The following is a 21,821-nucleotide window of genomic DNA, read 5'->3' as shown; positions in this document are numbered from 1 at the left end:
GCATATGATTTATTGACTGCCTATTGTAAATACATGCTACTTCTTTAGATGCTGAGCCAAATCAGACATTATAAAGTTTACAGTCTAAAAGAGAAACTGTTAATAGCAGAGCAAATTTACAGTTCATTCTTTAATTGTAAATATCATAACTCCTTTAGAGAAAAATACATTTGTATCACTTTGTAAACTTCTACAATCCAAGAAGATTGGCTCTAATGCTAAATTAGCTTCTTCATATTGGATTTACCACTTTAGTGATATTTTTTTTTTCCCTCCAGAGCTTCTTCATAGCATTAGTCATCTCAGAATTTTTTAACTGTAAATTAATTGGTTCAGCATGGGAGTTATGACTGAAAAAAACACACTCAATGATTTTTCAATGGGGAAGCTCTTAGCAGGTCTCGCATACATGAAAATACAGGGAACAAAGAAACAGACAACCACAGTGATGTGGGAACCACAGGTCTGGAGTGCTTTCTGCCTCCCTTCCTGACTCAGGTTCTTCAGAGAGTGTAGGATGACTCCATAGGAAACGAGTAAGAGCAGAAACACTATAGAGCAGATCAGTCTTCCATTGGCCACAACTAAGATGCCAATGACATAGGTGTCAGTACAGACGAGTTTTAGTAAAGGGAACATGTCACATATGAAGTGATCAATGGCATTTGGGGCCACAGAATGGGAGCCCATAGATAGTGCCAAATTGAATTACTGAATGAAAGAAACCTCCAACCCAAAACATCACCAGCATCACAAAACACACCCTCTGCCTCATGATCACCAAATAATGCAAGGGCTTACAGATGGCCACATAGTAGTCATAAGCCATCACCAGCAGAAGGATGATCTCTGATGCACCAAAAAAGTGCTCTGTAAATAGCTGGATCATACAGGATTGGAAAGAGATGGTATTATTCCCAAAAAATAAGTTAGAAATAAATCTTGGGGAAATAGAAAAGCAAAAATAAATAAATAAATAAATCTATAAATGATTTAATTGTAAATATCAAGAAAAAAGTACATTGGTGAGTTCAGGGTCTTACTGACTATTATAGTTGTGATGATGAGCAGATTTCTCACCATGGTCAAAATGTAGAGAAACAAGAACAGAACAAAAATAACTTTTCATTCCTTTGGATTTTGTGTGAAGCCCAGGAAGACAAAGTAAGATATATTGTTCCTTGGTTACATCTAGTCTGGAGAGGAGCTGAGTTAACCTATTAGAAGTATACCTGTAAAACGAGGAGAAAGAAAAATTTAATGCATTATTGCATTTCTGCATGCTGTCACTTTAGTCACGTGAAATTTTTGTGACCCTATGGACTGTTGTCCACCAGGCTCCTCTGTCCATGGGATTCATCAGGACAGAACACGAGTGGGTTGCTATTTTCTTCTCCAGGAACCTTCTTCCTTCCCAACCTGAGGATTTAACTGGTGTCTGCCTGCATCTTCTGCATTGTAGTTGGATTCTTTACCCACTGAGCCACTTCAGTTCAGTTCAGTTCAGTCACTCAGTTGTGACTGACTCTTTGAGACCCCATGAATTGCAGCACTCCAGGCCTCCCTGTCCATAACCAACTCCTGGAGTTCACTCAAACTCACGTCCATTGAGTCAGTGATGCCATCCAGCCATTTCATCCTCTGTTGTCCCCTTCTCCTCCTGCCCCCAATCCCTCCTGGCATCAAAGTCTTTTCCAGTGAGTCAACTCTTCACATGAGGTGGCCAAAGTACTGGAGTTTCAGCTTTAGCATCATTCCTTCCAAAGAAATCCCAGGGCTGATCTCCTTCAGAATGGACTGGTTGGATCTCCTTGCAGTCCAAGGAACTCTCAAGAGTCTTCTCCAACACAACAGTTCAAAAGCATTAGTTCTTCATTGCTCAGCTTTCTTCACAGTCCAAGTCTCACATCTATATATGACTACTGGGAAAACCATAGCCTTGACTAGACGGACCTTTGTTGGCAAAGTAATGTCTCTGCTTTTGAATATGCTATCTAGATTGGTTATAACTTTCCTTCCAAGGAGTAAGTGTCTTTTAATTTCATGGCTGCAATCACCATCTGCAGTGATTTTGGAGCCAAAAAAAATAAAGTCTGACACTGTTTCCACTGTTTCTCCATCTATTTCCCTTGAAGTGATGGGACCAGATGCCATGATCTTAGTTTTCTGAATGTTGAGCTTTAAGCCAACTTTTTCACTCTCTTTCACTTTCATCAAGTGGCTTTTTAGTTCCTCTTCATTTTCTGCCACAAAGGTGGTGTCATATACATATCTGAGGTTATTGATATTTCTCCTGGCAATCTTGATTCCAGCCTGTGCTTCTTCCAGCCCAGCGTTTCTTATGATGTACTCCGAGCCACTGGGGAAACCCTAATGCATTAGAAATTTCATTTCTTCATCCATTCAATTAAAAGAATATGTGTGGATTATAGATATAGATATTGTGATTACCAAGTAGAATAAGGCATAGCTCCCTATCATCAGAATGAGAAAATTGAGGCACACATAGTACGTCCATTTAGACTTTCTTGTACCGAAGGCTGGATTCTTCTGTCCAATTTGTTCCCTCTTCTACTCAGATGAAAAAGCAATGACAAATCACTGCAAGAGTACACGTCATAAGCAAAATACAGAGAAGTTCATGGCCAAGCAAAGAAAGGAAAAGGAGCAGAATGAGGCTGAAGAAAGAAGCTCTAGGTGATTGAGGGGGTGGGGGGAAGAATTCATTATAAATTTGTTTAGGGTCCAGTTGATTTGTGTATTTTTGTTATCACTTAATTTGTAATTTTTGTTTCAGAAGCAAATATTCATGTTGTACAAATTTCTGATTGCCCTTGATGTAGAGAGACTGATGGGGAAAGTATGATGGGTTTGATTTTTATATCAAATCATCAGGCATGGAGAAATATCTTTTAGAAGTGTTAAAATAAATGTTCCTACTGTATATTTAAAATTAAAAAAAAAAAGAATATATGTTTACACAAGCTAAGTGTAACAGTGTAGGAATATATCAATGAAACTGAAACTGGAAAATGTTTCCCAAAGGAAGCAAATACTTTAGGTGAATTTTAAAGGAAAATTGAAACAAGAAGAGAAGATGAGAAGTGAACTCCTTAAAACGGTATACCATATATAAAGTCACAAATGTATAACACTTGAGATCACTTTAACTAATTTATAAATTCACTGTGAGTAGCTCAAATAAATAGAACATTACCATCCTGAATTTTCTCAAACCACATTGAGACTCTTTAGGGTCTTTAGTTAGATATTTCTTCTTTTCCTGACCAATACATGCTAAAGAAATTAACGTTGTATCTCTAGCACCTATCTGCCCACTTATTTCCCATTTTGTGTAGGCAGCCTCTCCAGTTTAAGACATCTACAATTGGATATCAACCTAGTATAAAAATAAATTTTAAAATTTCCACAATATAAGAAATTAAATGGTACTACCTTCCTTGTGGAGAAGGCAATGGCAACCCACTCCATTACTCTTGCCTGGAAAATCCCATGGATGGAGGAGCCTGGTAGGCTGCAGTCCATGGGGTTGCTAAGAGTTGGATATGACTGAGCGTCTTCCCTTTCACTTTTCACTTTCCTGCATTGGAGAAGGAAATGGCAACCCACTCCAGTGTTCTTGCCTGGAGAATCCCAGGGACAGGAGAACCTGGTGGGCTGCCAGCTATGGGGTTGCACAGAGTCAGACACGACTGAAGCAAGTTAGCAGCAACAGCAGTAGCAAACTTCCTTGTAGTTGCCGAGGGAAAACAGAAAAATCTGAGTGTTCTTCACTAATTTATTACTCTCAGATTGTTTATTGATGATTTTAATACCGTTGTCTCACTTCCAAAATATGTCACAAATTTGATCTTTCCCGACGAGACTTACTCCCCCACAGGTTTTCTTCCTGGATCACTGAAACAGCCTCCTGCCCACGTCTTTCCACTTTTATTCTGACCTCAAGAAAACTTTTCTTGAAGAGGCTCATATAATTCTCTTTAGATCTTGTTCTGATTAAATCAGCCACTTCTTAAAACTCCTAAAGGGGACTGCAAACATGCCCTCACAATTCAATATGTCACGTGAAAATTTATGGTAACAAAATATGTAGTCCCCATTTCAGTTGAAGAAACTAAGGCTCAGAACATATAATTTTCCAAAGGTTGCACTTTTTTTAAAGTAATAAAGCTAGAATTAAATCTAAGTTTGATTTATTTCAAAGTAATTTAGTTTCTTACATAATAAAGCCACACAATGGGGGAGCCCACTTCCCACTGGTCCTTTAGTTTTACCTTCTGGATCCTTATTCACAATCTGAAGGAAGAATTTTTAACTCACGCATAGGACCTGAAATATCTTCTTTTATCAAGTTAAATGCTAGATGGTAAAATACTATATTATTATTTGAGGTTGATTTTTATTTCATTCCACTGTCTGTCCATTTTATTCATGGAATTCTCTGATTATTCAGAAGATTGTTTTTATTTGCAGTGTAAAATTTTAAATGAAATTCCATGCTGCATGAACACACACATACACATGCACAAACTATGTACACAATTTGCCAGGTTGGGTTTTCAGGAAAAATGTCTCTAGTTACTTCTTTGCCTACTAATCTCAAGATAGAAAAATGCCATTCAATTATCCAGCCATTTTCATTATATCATCCAGAGTAGCTGACTTGAGACATGAAAAATATTCTTGTCCTTTTTTATGCAATGCCTAAAGGCCTAAATGCCTAAAGGCCTAGCCAAGGACCTCCTAAAATTTTTATATCAGTTCTTACAAGGATAAGATATTTTTCCTGATATGGGCAAAGATCAGGATGTTTTATCTTTTTTAACCACATTTACGCTTGAGTCTTTTTTATTTTTCTTTCTCGTATTGAGTCTTAGAATTGGAATGTATCCAAGACTGACTTATGCTTAATTAAATTCACCAGGATTTTCCACAAAGTTTTAAAAGTACATGTACTTGTAAAGATACTGGTGGGTCAAATCATGTAGATAGGAACAAAAAACATAATATTAAGGAAAAAATAGTTTTAGAATCATTTGGAAGTTATTGCAAATTAGAATAAAATATTAGCCCAATTATTCTGCTCCAGTTAGACCTTTTATATTTATTTATTTATTTTATTTTACTTTACAATATTGTGTTAGAAACATAGTTTCTAACCACCTACAGCAAGCTTTTCTTTCCTTTTATTTAATACTAAATGTATTCTGCCTTGGAGTTTGGATAGATATAAAAACAATTTTATCACCAATTTAGATGTAATGATTATTTATCTATTTTTAAAATTTAACATATCTGTTTAATATCAGGAACTATACTATCAGTGAGGACACAATAATTAATAAAACAGGGGGAAAATCATATAAAAGTTCCTTCCTACAGAGATCACCTATTTTTATAATAAAGTTAAACAATTTTAATAAAGTAAATGAGGTCATTCAGTTTCAGTTCAGTCTCTCAGTCGTGTCTGACTCTTTCTGACCCCCTGGACTGCAACACGCCAGAATTCCCTGTCCATCATCAACTCCCGGAGCCTACTCAAACTCATGTCCATTGCATCAGTGATGTCATCCAACCATTTCATCCTTTGCCTTCCCCTTCTCCTCCTGCCTTCAACATTTCCCAGCATCAGGGTCTTCTCCAATGAGTTAGTTCTTTGCATCAGTATTGAAGTATCAGCTTCAGCATCAGTTCTTCCAATGAATGTTCAGAATTGATTTTCTGAACATTCTGAGGACAGGTTGGATCTCCTTGCAGTCCAAGGGACTCTCAAGAGTCTTCTCCAACACCATGGTTCAAAATTATCTATTCTTCAGCACTCAGCTTTCTTTATATCCAACTCTCACATCTGTACAGGACTACTGGAAAAACCATAGCTTTGACTAGATTGACCTTTTTGATAAAGTGAGATCATAGTCACTCCTTATAAGACAGTGCATTACAAATAGTAAAGTGACAGAAACTTGAAAGGAGATTGAGTCAAACCCACTTATTGATCTTAGAGAGAGTCTCCCAGAGAGGCAGGAAGCAATTGAGACTTTGGGGAGATAGATGCTGATATCGGCTATTTTGGGAAGCTATCCTACAACAGGACACTGGTTCTGGCAAGCTTTGTTTTGAAATTCTCCCTCTAGCTTTTTAGTCGTAGGACCCAGTCCCATCCACTAGCTGGCCAATCTATAAAATTTAACCGAATAGATGTCTTCCTCCGTGTTATACGTGGTATCAGGAGGTGAAATGTATGCTATGCCCTTTGGGTGAACAGCAGTGTGTCAGAAGGAGGAACAGTGGATGGGAAAGAAGAAAGATTTAGAGTGAGAAAAACCTGAATTAGCATCTTATTTCTCCCATTTAAAAGGTATGGGACTTTGGGCATACTATTTCACCTCACAAAAACTTAGTGTCTCATGGAAAATTGTTAATTTACTGTTAGAGTATTCTTGTGAAGATTAAGTTAGATACTACATGCATCCCCATCATGTTAACCTTTTGTTGAAGTCTACTCCAAATATTTTAACTCACTGATACTTCCAGAGCTCATTCTTCAGGTTTAGGATTCCAGATGTCATCCTGGCTTGTAGCTATGGCAATTGAACTGTCTTGTGATAGTTTAATCTGCATAAAATGAAAATGGCACACACTTGAAAAAAATATAAGCATTAAAAAAAAAACAAGAAAACTTTTAACATTCACTTTAGATATGCGGATGATTGTATTTTTTTAAAAATTAATACAGTGCTCACTTCGGAAGCACATATATTAAAATTGGAATGATATAGAAAAGATTAGCATGGCCGCTGCACAAGGATGACATGCAAATTCTTGAAGCGTTCCATATTTTTAAATGATACAATAGACCTGCTAGACCTAATTGATATCTATAGGACATTTGACCCCAAAACAATGAATTTCACCTTTTTCTCAAGTGCTGAAGGAACCTTCTCCAAGATAGGTCACATCCTGGGCCATAAATCTAACCCTGATAAATTAAAAAAAAAAATGAAATCATTCCAGCATCTTTTCTGACCATAATGCATTAATATTAGATCTCAATTACAGGAGAAAAGCTATTAAAAACTCCAACATATGAAGGCTGAACAACACACTTCTGAATAACCAACAAATCGCAGAAGAAATCAAAAAAGATATCAAAATATGCATAGAAATGAATGAAAATGAAAACACAACAACCAAAACCTGTGGGACACTATAAAAGTAGTGCTAAGAGGAAAGTTCATAGCAATACAGGCATACCTCAAGAAACAGGAAAAAGTCAAATAAATAACCTAACTCTACACCTAAAACAAGTAGAAAAGGAAGAAATGGAGAACCCCAGAATTAGTAGAAGGAAAGAAATCTTAAAAATTAGGGCAGAAATAAATGCAAAAGAAACAAAAGAGACCATAGCAAAAATCAACAAATCCAAATGCTGGTTCTTTGAAAGGATAAATAAAATTGACAAACCATTAGCCAGACTCATCAAGAAACAAAAGGAGAAAAATAAAATCAATAAAATTAGAAATGAAAATGGAGAGATCACAACAGACAACACAAAAATACAAAGGATCATAAGAGACTACTATCAGCAATTATATGACAATAAAATGGACAACCTGGAAGAAATGGACAAATTCTTAGAAAAGTACAACTTTCCAAAACTGAACCAGGAAGAAATAGATAATCTTAACAGACCCATCACAAGCACGGAATTGAAACTGTAATCAGAAATCCTCCAGCAAACAAAAGCCCAGGTCCAGATGGCTTCACAGCTGAATTCTACAAAAAATTTAGAGAAGAGCTAACACCTATCCTACTCAAACTCTTCCAGAAAATTGCAGAGGAAGGTAAACTTCCAAACTCATTCTATGAGGCCACCATCACCATAATACCAAAACCTGACAAAGATGCCACAAAAAAAGAAAACTACAGGCCAATATCACTGATGAACATAGATGCAAAAATCCTCAACAAAATTCTAGCAATCAGAATCCAACAACACATTAAAAAGATCAAGCACCATGATCAAGTGGGCTTTATCCCATGGATGCAAGGATTCTTCAATATCTGCAAATCAATCAATGTAATTCACCACATTAACAAATTGAAAAATAAAAGCCATATGATTATCTCAATAGTTGCAGATAAGCCCTTTGACAAAATTCAACATCCATTTATGATAAAAACTCTCCAGAAAGCAGGAATAGAAGGAACATACCTCAACATAATAAAAGCTATATATGACAAGCCCACAGCAAACATTATCCTCAATGGTGAAAAATTGAAAGCATTTCCCCTAAAGTCAGGAAAAAGACAAGGGTGCCCACTTTCACTGCTACTATGCAACATAGTCCTGGAAGTTTTGGCCACAGCAATCAGAGCAGAAAAAGAAATAAAAGGAATCCAAATTGGAAAAGAAGAAGTAAATTTCTCACTGTTTGCAGATGACATGATCCTCTACATAGAAAAACCCTAAAGATTCTGCCAGAAAATTACTAGAGCTAATCAATGAATATAATAAAGTTGCAGGATATGAAATCAACACACAGAAATGCCTTGCACTCCCATACACTAATAATGAGAAAGTAGAAAAAGAAATTAAGGAAACAATTCCATTCACCATTGCAAAGAAAAGAATAAAATACTTAGGAATATATCTACTGAAAGAAACTAAAGACATATATCTAAAACTATAAAACACTGATGAAAGAAATCAAAGAGGACACTAATAGATGGAGAAATATACCATGCTCATGGATTGGAAGAATCAATATAGTGAAAACAAGTATACAAACCCAAAGCAATCTACAGATTCAATGCAATCCCTATCAAGCTACCAGCGGTATTTTTCACAGAACTAGAACAAAGAATTTCAAGATTTGTATGGAAATACAAAAAACCTCGAATAGCCAGAGCAATCTTGAGAAAGAAGAATGGAACTGGAAGAATCAACTTGCCTGACTTGAGGCTCTACTACAAAGCCCTAGTCATCAAGACAGTATGGTACTGGCACAAAGACAGAAATATAGATCAATGGAACAAAATAGAAAGCCCAGAGATAAATCCACACACCTATGGACACCTTATCTTTGACAAAGGAGGCAAGAATATACAATGGAATAAAGACAATCTCTTTAACAAGTGGTGCTGAGAAAACTGGTCAACCACTTGTAAAAGAATGAAACTAGAACAGTTTCTAACACCATACACAAAAATAAATTCAAAATGGATTAAAAATCTAAATGTAAGACCAGAAACTATAAAACTCCTAGAGGAGAACATAGGCAAAGCACTCTCCGACATAAATCACAGTGGGCTCCTCTATAATCCACCTGCCAGAATACTGGAAATAAAAGCAAAAATAAACAAATGGGATCTAATTAAAATTAAAAGCTTCTGCACGACAAAGGAAACTATAAGCAAGGTGATAAGACAGCCTTCTGAATGGGAGAAAATAATAGCAAGTGAAGCAACTGACAAACAACTAATCTCAGAAATATGCAAGCAACACATGCAGCTCAATTCCAGAAAAATAAACGACCCAATCAAAAAATGGGTCAAAGAACTAAATAGACTTCTCCAAAGAAGACATACGGATGGCTAACAAACACATGAAAAGATGCTCAGCATCACTCATCATCAGAGAAATGCAAATCAAGACCACAATGAGGTTCCGTTTCACACCAGTCAGAATGGCTGCAATCCGAAAGTCTGCAAGCAATAAATGCTGGAGAGGGTGTGGAGAAAAGGGAAACCTCTGACACTGTTGGTGGGAATGCAAACTAGTACAGCCACTATGGAGAACAGTATGGAGATTCCCTAAAAAATTGCAAATAGAACTGCCATATGACCCAGCAATCCCACTGCTGGGCATACACACCGAGGAAACCAGAATAGAAAGAGACACATGTACCCCAATGTTCATTGCAGCACTGTTTATAATAGCCAGGACATGGAAACAAGCTAGATGTCCATCAGCAGATGAATGTATAAAAAAGCAGTGGTACATATACACAATGGAGTGTTACTCAACCATTAAAAAGAATACATTTGAATCAGTTTTAATGAGATGGATGAAACTGGAGCCGATTATACAGAGTGAAGTAAGCCAGAAAGCAAAACACCAATACAGTATACTAACACATATATATGGAATTAGAAAGATGGTAATGATGACCCTGTATGTGAGACAGCAAAAGAGACACAGATGTATAGAATGGACTTTTGGACTCTGAAGGAGAGGGAGAGGGTGGGATGATTTGGGAGAATGGCACTGAAACATGTATACTATCATGTAAGAAACGAATCGCTAGTCTATGTTCGATACAGGATACGAGATGCTTGGGGCTGGTGCACGGGGATGATCCAGAGAGATGATATGGGGTGGGAGGTGGGACGGGTTTCAGGATTGGGAACTCATGTACACCCATGGTGGATTCATGTCAATGTATGGCAAAACCAATACAGTAGTGTAAAGTAAAATAAAGTAAAAATAAAAATTAAAAAAAAAATTAATACAACATCACCTATCCCATGTGCTGTTAACACAATGTGACTTTGTCACTTTCAAATCACATGATGTCATCTATTTCTCCACCACCTCAACCCTAGGCAGGGTATCTGACTGCTTTGAACAACAGAAGATGGTGAAAATAGGAGTAAGCTAATTTGGGGATAAGTTCTTAACTGGTGTGACACTTTCTACTGCCTTCCACTGGGATCTCTGAGCATCATGTTCAGAAGTCTGACTATTGTACTGAAGAGAACTAGCTGACCTGCATCTAAATGAATAGGGCGAGAAACCCCATGGGTCCCTTCCAGCCAGCGCTTTTAAGATACCACACATGTAGATTAAGTTGTCCTGGATCCTACGGGCCATCCAGTTATCAGTTGAATAGCACAGAGTGACTTCAGTCCATGACATCTGAAGCAGAAGAAATATCCAGTCAATCTCTGCCTGATTTCTTGGCCCACAAAATTTTGAGATTAAATAAAATGATAGTTTTAAGTCAAGAAAATGTAGTCTTATGCATGTAGTAAAAGATAATCAGGGAAAAAAGGGAAAGGTGCTTCCATAACAAAAATTTAAAGCATGTGGCATTGGCTTGGTACCAGAAGACTGATAGCAGCTGGAAGGGTTTTGAAAAGTCTGTAATTAAAGGTTTACAAGGGAACTGTTATCTTTCCTGGAAAGGTTTGGCCATACCATCACCTACAGTAACTGGAAAATAGAAACAGGTACTTTGATTAAGATTTCCAATTAGAATATTGAAAGTGCCAGCTGTTTCTTTTAGAAGTGTAAGTTGTGATAAATAATGAGTAAAGTGAGATGAGTCACTAAAGTAACTCAAATTTTCAAGCAGAATTCAGAAAAAAAAAAAAAAACATAAAGGAGTCTGTACTTATTTTTCCATAAAATGGAGCTGGTTCCCATTCCCAGTCGTTCAAAAGAGTCAAAATCTCTTAGAAGAAATGGCATCAAGATAAATGTTATCTCAATGTTGTAAATATAAGACTATTTGTTAAGACTTCAGAAGGACTTGGGGCTTCCCTAGTAGCTCAGACGGTAAAGTGTCTGCCTGCAATGCAGCAGACCTGGGTTCGATCCCTGGGTAGGGAAGATCCCCTGGAGAAGGAAATAACCCACTCCAGCATTCTTGCCTGGAGAATTCCATGGACTGTAGCCTACCAGGCTCCAGGCTACAGTCTATGGGATTGCAAAGAGTCAGACACGATTAAGGGACTTCATTTCAGTTCAGTTCACTTCAGAAGGACTTAAGATGTATCTTATAAACAGTTTAACTACATAAAATTATTTCTAAAAGGCTTAAGGATATTATCCTACTGCAGACAAATTTTAACCAAAACCTGAGAAGGGTTATTCACAAGATGTTTGTGGATGTGGCCCTTGTTTAATGAATTAAACTCCAATTTTGAAAAATCTACAAAATCTTTAAGAGGGCTACACTAAAAGAGTGGCTTCCCTGGTGGCTCAGTTGGTGGCTCAGCACTTCTCTGCGGTGCTGGAGACCCGGGTTTGATCCCTGGGTTGGGAACATCCCCTGGAGAAGGAAATGGCAGCCCACTCCAGTCCATGGAGAATTCCGTGGACTGAGGATCCTGGTAGGCTACAGTCCATGGGGTCTCAAAGAGTTTAATATGACTGATCGACTTCACTTCCACACTAAAAGAATCACCATAGACTTTCTTTGTGAACAAGAATATCATTTTATCCTGCTCCCATGGGGGGGAAAAATTATATATATATATATATATATATATATATATATGTAAGTTTATGTGGAAGAAATATAATGTCTTCAGCTCATAAGTTTTCCCTTTTTAATTCATAATATATATTTCCAGCTTTATTGAGATGCAATTGACATGTAACATTGTGTAAGTTTAAGGACCCTGGAAGAGGAAATGGCAACCCCCTCCAATATTCTTGCTTGGAAAATTCCACGGACATAGGAGCCTGGTGGGCTACAGTCCATGTCATTGCAGAGTCAGGCACCACTGAGCGATTAACACACACATCCTAGTTTGCTTCAAACTTGATGATTATTTGATATAGATATATATTGTGAAATATATGCATGCATATATTCCCAGATGGCACAGTGGAAAAAGTATCTGCCTGCCAATGCAGGAGATGCAAGAGATGCTGATTTGATTCGTGGCTTGGGAAGATCCCATGGAGAAGGAAATAGCAACCCACTCCAGTACTCTTGCCTGGAAAATTCCATGAACAGAGAAGCCTGGCAGACTGCAGTCCATGGGGTCGCAAAGAATCAGACATGACTGAACACAATAACAACAGTATATATACACATATACAATATACATATGTACTATGAAGAGATTGCCATTATAAAGTTAGTTAATGCATCCATCTGGAGAAGGAAATGGCAAGCTACTCCAGTATTCTTGCCTGGAGAATCTCATGGACAGAGGAGCCTGGCAGTTCATGGTGCATAGGGTGGCAGAGAGTCAGACACAACTGAAGAAAGTAAGCACACATGCATGCAATGCATCCATCACCTCACATAATTATAATCAGTGTGCATGAGGTGAGAGCGTTTAACATCTACTCTCTAGGAAACTTTCAGTATATATTACAATATTGTTAACTGTTGTCACCATCCTGTACATCAGATGCCCAAACCTTGTTTATCTTATTAGGAGAATTATCTACCCTTTGAACAACATCCTCCAATTTCTGTCATCCATCAGCACTTGACAGTCAACATTCCACTCTCTGCTTCCGAGTTTTCTTTTAAATTTCACATATAAATGAGATGAAATAGTACTGTCTTTCTATTTCTGCTTATTTCATTTAGCATAATGCACTTAAAGTCCCTTCATTCTATATTATCACAAATGATAGGACTTCCTTCTTTTATATCATTGAATAATATTGCATTATATTATACTATTCTAATATATATAATGTGCCATTCCATATATGTGTGTGTATGTCTGTGTGTGTGTGTGTGTGTATATATATATATATATATATGTATGTATGTATGTATTATGGGGTATTTTTTAATCCTCTCATGAATCAACTGTCATTTAGGTTATTTACACATCTCCTGTGTTCTGAATAATATCTCAACAGGTTCCTGATTTCATATTCTTGGATATAATCAAAGAAATGAAACTCCTGAATCATATGGCAGTTTTATTTTTAATTTTTTGAGAAACATTAATAATATTTTCCATAGTGGCTTAACACATGTACATTCCCACCAACAGTAGTGGGGTTCCTCTTTCTCTACATCCCCACAAACATTTATTAACTTCTACATATCTCAAATAACTTAATTTTGTTACAGTTTATATTTCCTCGATGATTAGTGATGTTGAGCACTTAAGCACCTTCTAATATTCCTGTTGGCCATTTCTTTTATTTTCTTTTTTTTTTTTTGGACAAATATCTATTCCAGTTTGTTTCCCAATTAAAATAGACTTATTTGGAAGTGTGTTGTTGAATTGTAGAATTCCTTACATAATTTAGAAATTAGCTTTGCAAATATCTTCTCCCATTTCATGTTACCTTTCCATTGTGTTGATTGTTCTTTTGATGTGAAGATCAGTCTGAATTAAGAACCTTAGGTCTTAGATTTTAGGCTGATGACATGCTAAGATCAGACTTAAATGACTGTCTAGCTTTTGCCTCCTTCCTCTGGGAACTCTGAGCTGACATTTTACAAGGTTGACAACATCATTGGGCAGACACTCTACATAGTTATGTATCTACATGGAGAAGGAAAGATACCTGGAAGAGCTGATTTTCCAGCCATCTTTACCAAGGCATCATTCATATAAGTAAATCTTCGACCTTGCTTAAAGTCCAGAAATTTGGATTTGACTAACATAGTGACTTCAGTTCATACCACATGGGATACAACAATTGTTCATCAAGTTCTATCTAAATTTGTATACATTCACATACAGGCCTATGAACAGTATGAAAAGGCAAAATGATAGGATACTGAAAGAGGTACTCTGCAGGTCAGTAGGTACCCAATATGCTACTGGAGGTCAGTGGAAAAATAACTCCAGAAAGAATGAAAGGATGGATCCAAAGCAAAAACAATACCCAGTTCTGGATGCGACTGGTGATAGAAGCAAGATCCGATGCTGTAAAGAGCAATATTGCATAGGAATCTGGAATGTCAGGTCCATGAATCAAGGCAAATTGGAAGGGGTCAAACCAGAGATGGCAAGAGTGAACGTTGACATTCTAGGAATGAGCGAAATAAAATGGTCTGGAATGGGTGAATTTAACTCAGATGACCATTATATCTACTATTGCAGGCAGGAATCCCTCAAAAGAAATGGAGTAGCCATCATGGTCAACAAAAGAGTCCAAACTGTAGTACTTGGAGAGTGAAAAATTTGGCTTAAAGCTCAACATTCAGAAAACAAAGATCATGGCATCCGGTTCCATCACTCCATGGGAAATAGATGGGGAAACAGTGAAAACAGTGTCAGACTTTATTTTTTGTGCTCCAAAATCACTGCAGATGGTGATTGCAGCTATGAAATTAAAAGATGCTTACTCCTTGGAAGAAAAGTTATGAGCAACCTAGATAGCATATTCATAAGCATAGACATTACTTTGCCAACTAAGGTCTGTCTAGTCAAGGCTATGGTTTTTCCAGTAGTCATGTATGGATCTGAGAGTTGGACTGTGAAGAAAGCTGAGCACTGAATAATTGATGCTTTTTAACTGTGGTGTTGGAGAGGACTCTTGAGGGTCCCTTGGAGTGCAAGGGGATCCAACCAGTCCATTCTGAAGGAGATCAGCCCTGGGATTTCTTTGGAAGGAATGATGCTAAAGCTGAAACTCCAGTACTTTGGCCACCTCATGAGAAGAGTTGACTCATTGGAAAAGACTTTGATGCTGGGAGGGGTTGGGGGCAGGAGGAGAAGGGGATGACAGAGGATGAGATGGCTGGATGGGATCACTGACTCGATGGACATGAACCTGGGTGAACTCCAGGAGTTGGTGATGGACAGGAAGGCCTGGTGTGCTGTGATTCTTCGGGTTGCAAAGAGTCGGACACGACTGAGCGACTGATCTAAACTGTGGAAATATACAGGCCTGTGTGTGATTAAATACAGACCTGTGAATGGCAAGATAGAGCCCAGTATGTGCAGACAAATCAAGTATGTGTGTGATCACATGAAACATATATGCATATAAATATGCAAATACATTCAGGTCTGTATTCAGATACTCATCCATGGGTTTTCAGATGCAGACTGGTGTATGTTCACAGACAATTGTTTAGTCGTGTCCAACACTTTGCGACTCTGTGGACCATCGCCTGCCAGGCTCCTCTGTCCACGGGATTCCTCAAGCAAGAATACTGGATTGGGTTGCCATTTCCTTCCTCAGGGGATATTCCTGACTCAGGGATCAAACCTTTTTCTCTGCATCTCCTGCATTGAAAATGCATTCTTTACTGTTGAGCCACCCGGAAAGCTCCTTCATGTATACAGACATATATGCATATAGTTACAGATCTACAAATAATTGATGATGTAGATACATTATGGTCCTACATATTCACAGGAGATGGATACAGATCTGAAGCCATGATGGGATTGACTATGCATTTTTGGATTTGGGCCTATTAATCTTTGAATACAGACATATACCTGTAGATTTGTGGTTGTGCTGTAATTCATGCCAGAATAAGACATTAAGTCCTTTCTGATCAGCTTACTGAAAATGTGTATCAAATATAAGTAAGAAAAGCAAAAGGCAAAATTTTATATACTACATGGAGAGGATTGTAAATTTTTTATTAAAATGTCAATCAGTTTTTCACAATATGTGTCTTTTTCTAGACAGGAAAACAAAATATTAAAACATGTAATTTTCTTCAAAATAAAAATGCAGTCATAGTATTCTAAATATGTCTTTATGGGATGTATTCCATCTTTGTAAATGGTCATAAATTTTAGAAGAGAAGGGGGAAGTAAGGTAGGAGGACAAAGAGAAGGATTTAATAATTATGGTGACAGATATTTTCACCTGTTTGGTGAAACAAGGCTTATATATTTCTTCATCACAAGCAAAAATAAATTATTGATGGGTTTAACAATAAAATATTTTGAAAAGTTATTTAAAGAAAAGCAACAGGTTAAAATTTATAAATTCAATGGAAGAAAATGGAGTTTTCCAAGTATAATGTGATGGGAAAAAAGTGAAATTATATATAAATAGCATCATTATATTAAAAACATCCATTACTATGACACTAATAACATGATAAATAAATATATCAAATGTCAAAGTACAGTAGTTGTAGCAAATATATGCAATTAATATAAGAAGAGTTAACATTTATCAATAAAAATTCTCACTCCAATAGATTCATAATTCAAGAAATTGACACACTTTATGAAGTGGATTATATTCTCATATATTGTATAAGGAACAGGGAACACAAAGACAGTTAAATAACTTTTTCTGCCTTGGTGAACATGGTGATTGCAGCCATGAAATTAAAAGACGCTTACCCCTTGGAAGGAAAGTTATGACCAACCTAGACAGCATATTAAAAAACAGAGAATCACTTTGTCAGCAAAGGTCCCTCTAATCAAGGTTATGGTTTTTCCAGTGGTCATGTATGGATGTGAGTGTTGAACTAAAAAGAAAGCTGAATAATAGGCTCCAGTTTCATCCACCTCATTAGAACTCATTCAAATGCATTCTTTTTAATGGCTGAGTAATACTCCATTGTGTATATGTACCACAGCTTTCTTATCCATTCATCTGCTGATGGACATTATACAGAGTGAAGTAAGCCAGAAAGAAAAACACCCATACAGTATACGAACACATATATATGGAATTTAGAAAGACGGTAATGATAACCCTGTATGTAAGACAGCAAAAGAGACACAGATGTATAGAACAGTCTTTTGGACTCTGTGGGAGAGGGAGAGTGCCAGGAGCCAGCATGGGGAACCCCGCCTGTAGCAAAGGTCATGAAGAAGTGGCCTAATAGGCAAAGGCGATATCAGGCCTCGAGGAAACCCCCCTGAGCCTTCTCGAGCATCTACCCCAAAACCAGAATCTAAGACCCACACGAGAGGGAGCCTAAGGTGGGGCACCCTCTGTTATTCAAGCGGGCGCCTGTGGCCTTATGTAGATGGTGTAAGTCTCTTGTCTGAGGCTTTATTGGCTTTCTATGTAAAGCAGAGAATACAGCCTCTTTCTCTCCTCTATTATTTTAACTGTGAACTCTTTCCTTATCTCTGTCTAAATTTAAATATCTCTCTCGCCATACTGTCCCTGCTTCAAATTACCCTGGATCCAACCAGGGCTGGTCCCTGGCAGGAGAGGGTGGGATGATTTGGGAGAATGGCATTGAAACATGTATAATATCATATAAGAAACTAATCTCCAGTCCAGGTTTGATGCAGGATACAGGATGCTTGGGGCTGGTGTACTGGGATGACCCTGAGGGATGGTATGGGGAGGGAGGTGGGAGGGGGATTCAGGATGGGGAATATGTGTACACCCATGGTGGATTCATGTTGATGTGTGGCAAAACCAATACAATATTGTAAAGTAATTAGCCCCCAATTAAAATAAATTAATTTAAATTTTAAAAAAAAATAAAGAAAGCTGAGGGCCAAAGAACTGATGCTTTTGAACTGTGGTGTTGGAGAAGACTGTTGAGATTCCCTTGGACTTCAAGGAGATCCAACCAGTCCATCCTAAAAGAGATCAGTCCTGGGTGTTCATTGGAAGATCTGATGTTGAAGCTGAAACTCCAATACTTTGGCCACCTGATGCAAAGAGCTGACTCACTGGAAAAGACCCAGATGCTGGGAAAGATTGAAGGTAGGAGGAGAAGGGGATGACAGAGGATGAGATGGTTGGATGGCATTACTGACTCAATGGTCATGAGTTTGGGTAGGCTCCAGGACTAGGTGACAGACAGGGAGGCCAGGCATGCTGCAGTTAATGGGGTCACAAAGAGTCGGACATGACTGAGCAACTGAACTGAACTAAACAGACTATGAACAAAGGTAATTAACAAATATTTTTAACTGATCATTTAAAATGTCTCTACAAATTAAAAGATTAAATTTCTGTCTTTGATCACGTCAACTAAAAAACAAAGCTTCTCCACTTAAGGCAATAATACACTTGCCCAATTGACAAAATAACTATGATTTGATTATTTTCTACATATATACCTTTTTCATTCTGATTATTCTTGTATACTTAGCCTCTTTATGCTTAGTAGTATACTGTCTGAAACATCACTGTTCTTCAATGTTAAGATGTTAAGCTATATAAAAAATAAGATATGAAAATTATCTGACAAAAACAAACATAAAATATCTACTTCAAATATTTATGTGGGCTGTCTTTGAGTGGAGAGATGTGAATCAATTTGTTATGTCTTATTTTTTATTATTGCTAGCTATTAAACCTAAGAAAAGTTTACTACAGTTAAAAAAAATATACAAGGCTTTCTTGGAAAGAACAATTTTTCATTGAAAATAGGTGATACACTTTCCTGTTGCCTCATTTTCTTTTATTAGTCCAGAGCTTTTTCATGGCATTTTTCATTTCAGCATTTCTCAGAGTATAGATTAGAGGGTTCAACATAGGAGTGATAATTGTGTAAAACACAGTCAAGGATTTATCAATTGGTAAGGTGGAAGGAGGTCTCACATACATAAAAATACAGGGCACAAAAAAGAGGACCACCACAATGATGTGGGAACCACAGGTGGACAAGGCTTTGTGCCTTCCTTCCTGATTAAGATTCTTTAGGGAGTGCAGGATGACCCCATAAGAGAGGAGTAAGAGCATGAAAATGACCACACAGATCGCCCCATCATTGGCAACCACTGTGAGGCCAATAATGTAGGTGTCAGTGCAAGCAAGTTTCAACAAGGGGTACATGTCACAGATGAAGTGGTCAATGACATTGGGGCCACAGAAAGGAAGGCTGTAAACAAAGAGAAGTTGAACTATGGCATGTAAAAACCCACCAACCCAGGCCAGGAGAAGAAGCATAACACACACTCGCTGACTCATGATGGTCAAATAATGCAAGGGTTTGCAGATGGCCACATAGCGGTCATAGGCCATGACCACCAGGAGTAAAATCTCAGCACCACCAAATAAGTGTCCAATAAAAAGTTGTGTCATGCAAGCTTGGAAGGAAATGGTTTTCTTTTCATAGAGTAAATCTATGATCATATTTGGGGTGACTGTAGTAGAATAAACAGCATCCATAAATGATAAGTAGCCAAGAAAGAAGTACATAGGGGCATCCAGGGTTGGACTGAACACCACAGTCAGGACAATGAGTAGGTTGCCCACCACGGTCACAGTGTAGATGAGCAAGAACACAAAAAATAATATTTTCTGACCCTGGACACTCTGAGTGAGTCCCAAGAGGACAAACTCAGTCACATTTCTGCTTTGTTCCATAGATTTTTCTATATTTCATATTTCAGAGCTCAGGACAGATTAGCTGTAAATATAATTCTTACGCATGGCTGCCTGAAAAATTGAGATAATGCATTTACTTATTGAACCAACAGGCAGTATGGTTTTTATGTTCTAATATTTCAGAGATTATAATACCAGCCTGATTAAAATATCCTAACTTCAATAATATTATAAGGAGGAGGCAAGTGATTAGATAAGTCAGTGAAGTTCTACAGATACTACATCATCTTCTAATGTTTAACATATTACCAAACAATGTTTAGAGAACTTTATCAATTGAACTTATTAATTTAGAGATTTAGAAATACCTGCCCTTTATCCCCAGATAGAGATATTTGAAGTTGGTTTCCAGGAACACTTGATATTAGTGAAAGTAAGTCTATTCTGGATCTTTATAATTTTAAACTATGTGGAAAAAGGACACATTACAAAATACATGAGTTTCCACAGCTAGAACTAGCTCTCAGTTTAAAGCTAATTAAATTGTACATATAGCTAATACCTTACACAAAAATAAAAATTGATTAAAGACTCAATAAAAAAGTAAAGCAAGATTTACTTCATATTTACATTACAGCTAGTAAAGAAGATGATTTTCTCCATTCTAATGGTAGAAGAATCTTCTTAACAAATCCCTGATATTCCAAATAGATGTCTTAGTACTTTTCCATTATTTTTAAGGATTTAGGAAAAGATACCACAACATCAGTAGACATAAGCAGTTACTGGAAATCATTACATTTTATAAGGTATAATTGGAAATAATATCTAAAATAGACAAAGATCTTTAAAGACTCATCTAATAAAATATAAATTAAATATAAAATAAATGAATTAAAAACAAACAATTAAAAAAGAACACATCTAAATGGCAAACACACATATGGTTGGAAGCTGAAGCTCATCTGTGAAGAGAAAAATAGGAACTGAAGTAATAGCTTGCTTACAACAGTATTATTTTGGGTTCTTTAAAGCCATCTGGTCAAGTTCTACAGATGCTATATCATCTTCTAATTTTTAAAATGTTAAGCAATGCTTAGAGAACATTATCAGTTGAACTTATCATGAGATTTAGAAGTATGTGTCCTTTCAAATAGCCCCAGATAGATACACTTGAAGTTAGTTTCTAGGTACATTTTATGTTAGAGAAGGTAAATCTGTTCTGGATCTTCAAAATTTGAAAGTATTCTAAAAGAATATTACATAATAAAACTGATTCCAAAATATTTTAGTAATAGCAAAGGACTCCTGATTTGGCTGATCAAGAGAATCAGATAGGAGAACTTTTAAAGGACTGAATTTTCACCCCACCAGTATACTGCTGCAAAATGGAAAACCTAGTTCAGAATCTGGTTTCTCAATACACTTCTTAAGTTACCTGCATAAGGAGAAAGACTTTCAATTGTTGTTCTGGGTTCTGGTGGCTTCTTCTTTGTCCTTGAGGCACTGATGCCATCTCTGGGAACACAAAGAGCAAGATACATGCAGCATCACTGGACCTTGAACCGAACATTTTTCATGTTTGTAGAAAATCAGATTTATTTTCAGTCTTTCAGAAAAATATTATCCTTCAAATTGCTGGAATTTTCAGAATGAATCTAAATGCCCTGTTGCCCAAAGAAATTTGATTCTTGATTGTAAGCAGAGATTTAAAATATTTATTTCCAGCAGAATTTCTCCTTTTAAAAAACTAATGTTAAATCAACATTTTGAGTAGAGAGAAAATTGTAAGTTCTGTGTGAATTTTCAAATAAAAATTGCTCTTTTTTGTTTTATAACAATAAAAGTGAAACAG

At 36.9% G+C, this 21,821-nt stretch overlaps 1 protein-coding gene, 1 non-coding gene and 1 pseudogene across 2 annotated transcripts; 1 reads left to right on the top strand and 2 right to left on the bottom strand.

Moving 5' to 3' along the window:
• Window positions 1-312: 312 nt before the first annotated feature.
• On the bottom strand, window positions 313-14,402 carry LOC120876069 (annotated as a pseudogene).
• Window positions 6,757-6,863, top strand: LOC120877150. The gene has a single exon (XR_005724275.1). It is a non-coding gene; the product is annotated as a U6 spliceosomal RNA (small nuclear RNA).
• A 4,685-nt stretch (window positions 14,403-19,087) lies between the features above and the next one.
• On the bottom strand, window positions 19,088-20,005 carry LOC120876114 (olfactory receptor 4A15-like). The gene has a single exon (XM_040257802.1). It carries the CDS (start codon window positions 20,003-20,005, stop codon window positions 19,088-19,090), a length of 918 nt encoding a protein of 305 aa, XP_040113736.1.
• Window positions 20,006-21,821: the final 1,816 nt, after the last annotated feature.

The sequence above is a fragment of the Oryx dammah genome, unplaced genomic scaffold, assembly GCF_014754425.2.
Source record: "Oryx dammah isolate SB20612 unplaced genomic scaffold, SCBI_Odam_1.1 HiC_scaffold_17, whole genome shotgun sequence".
Classification (NCBI taxonomy): Eukaryota; Metazoa; Chordata; class Mammalia; order Artiodactyla; family Bovidae; genus Oryx; species Oryx dammah.
The sequence above is the reverse complement of the archived record's forward strand: the minus strand, read 5'-3'. Positions and strand labels throughout refer to the sequence as shown.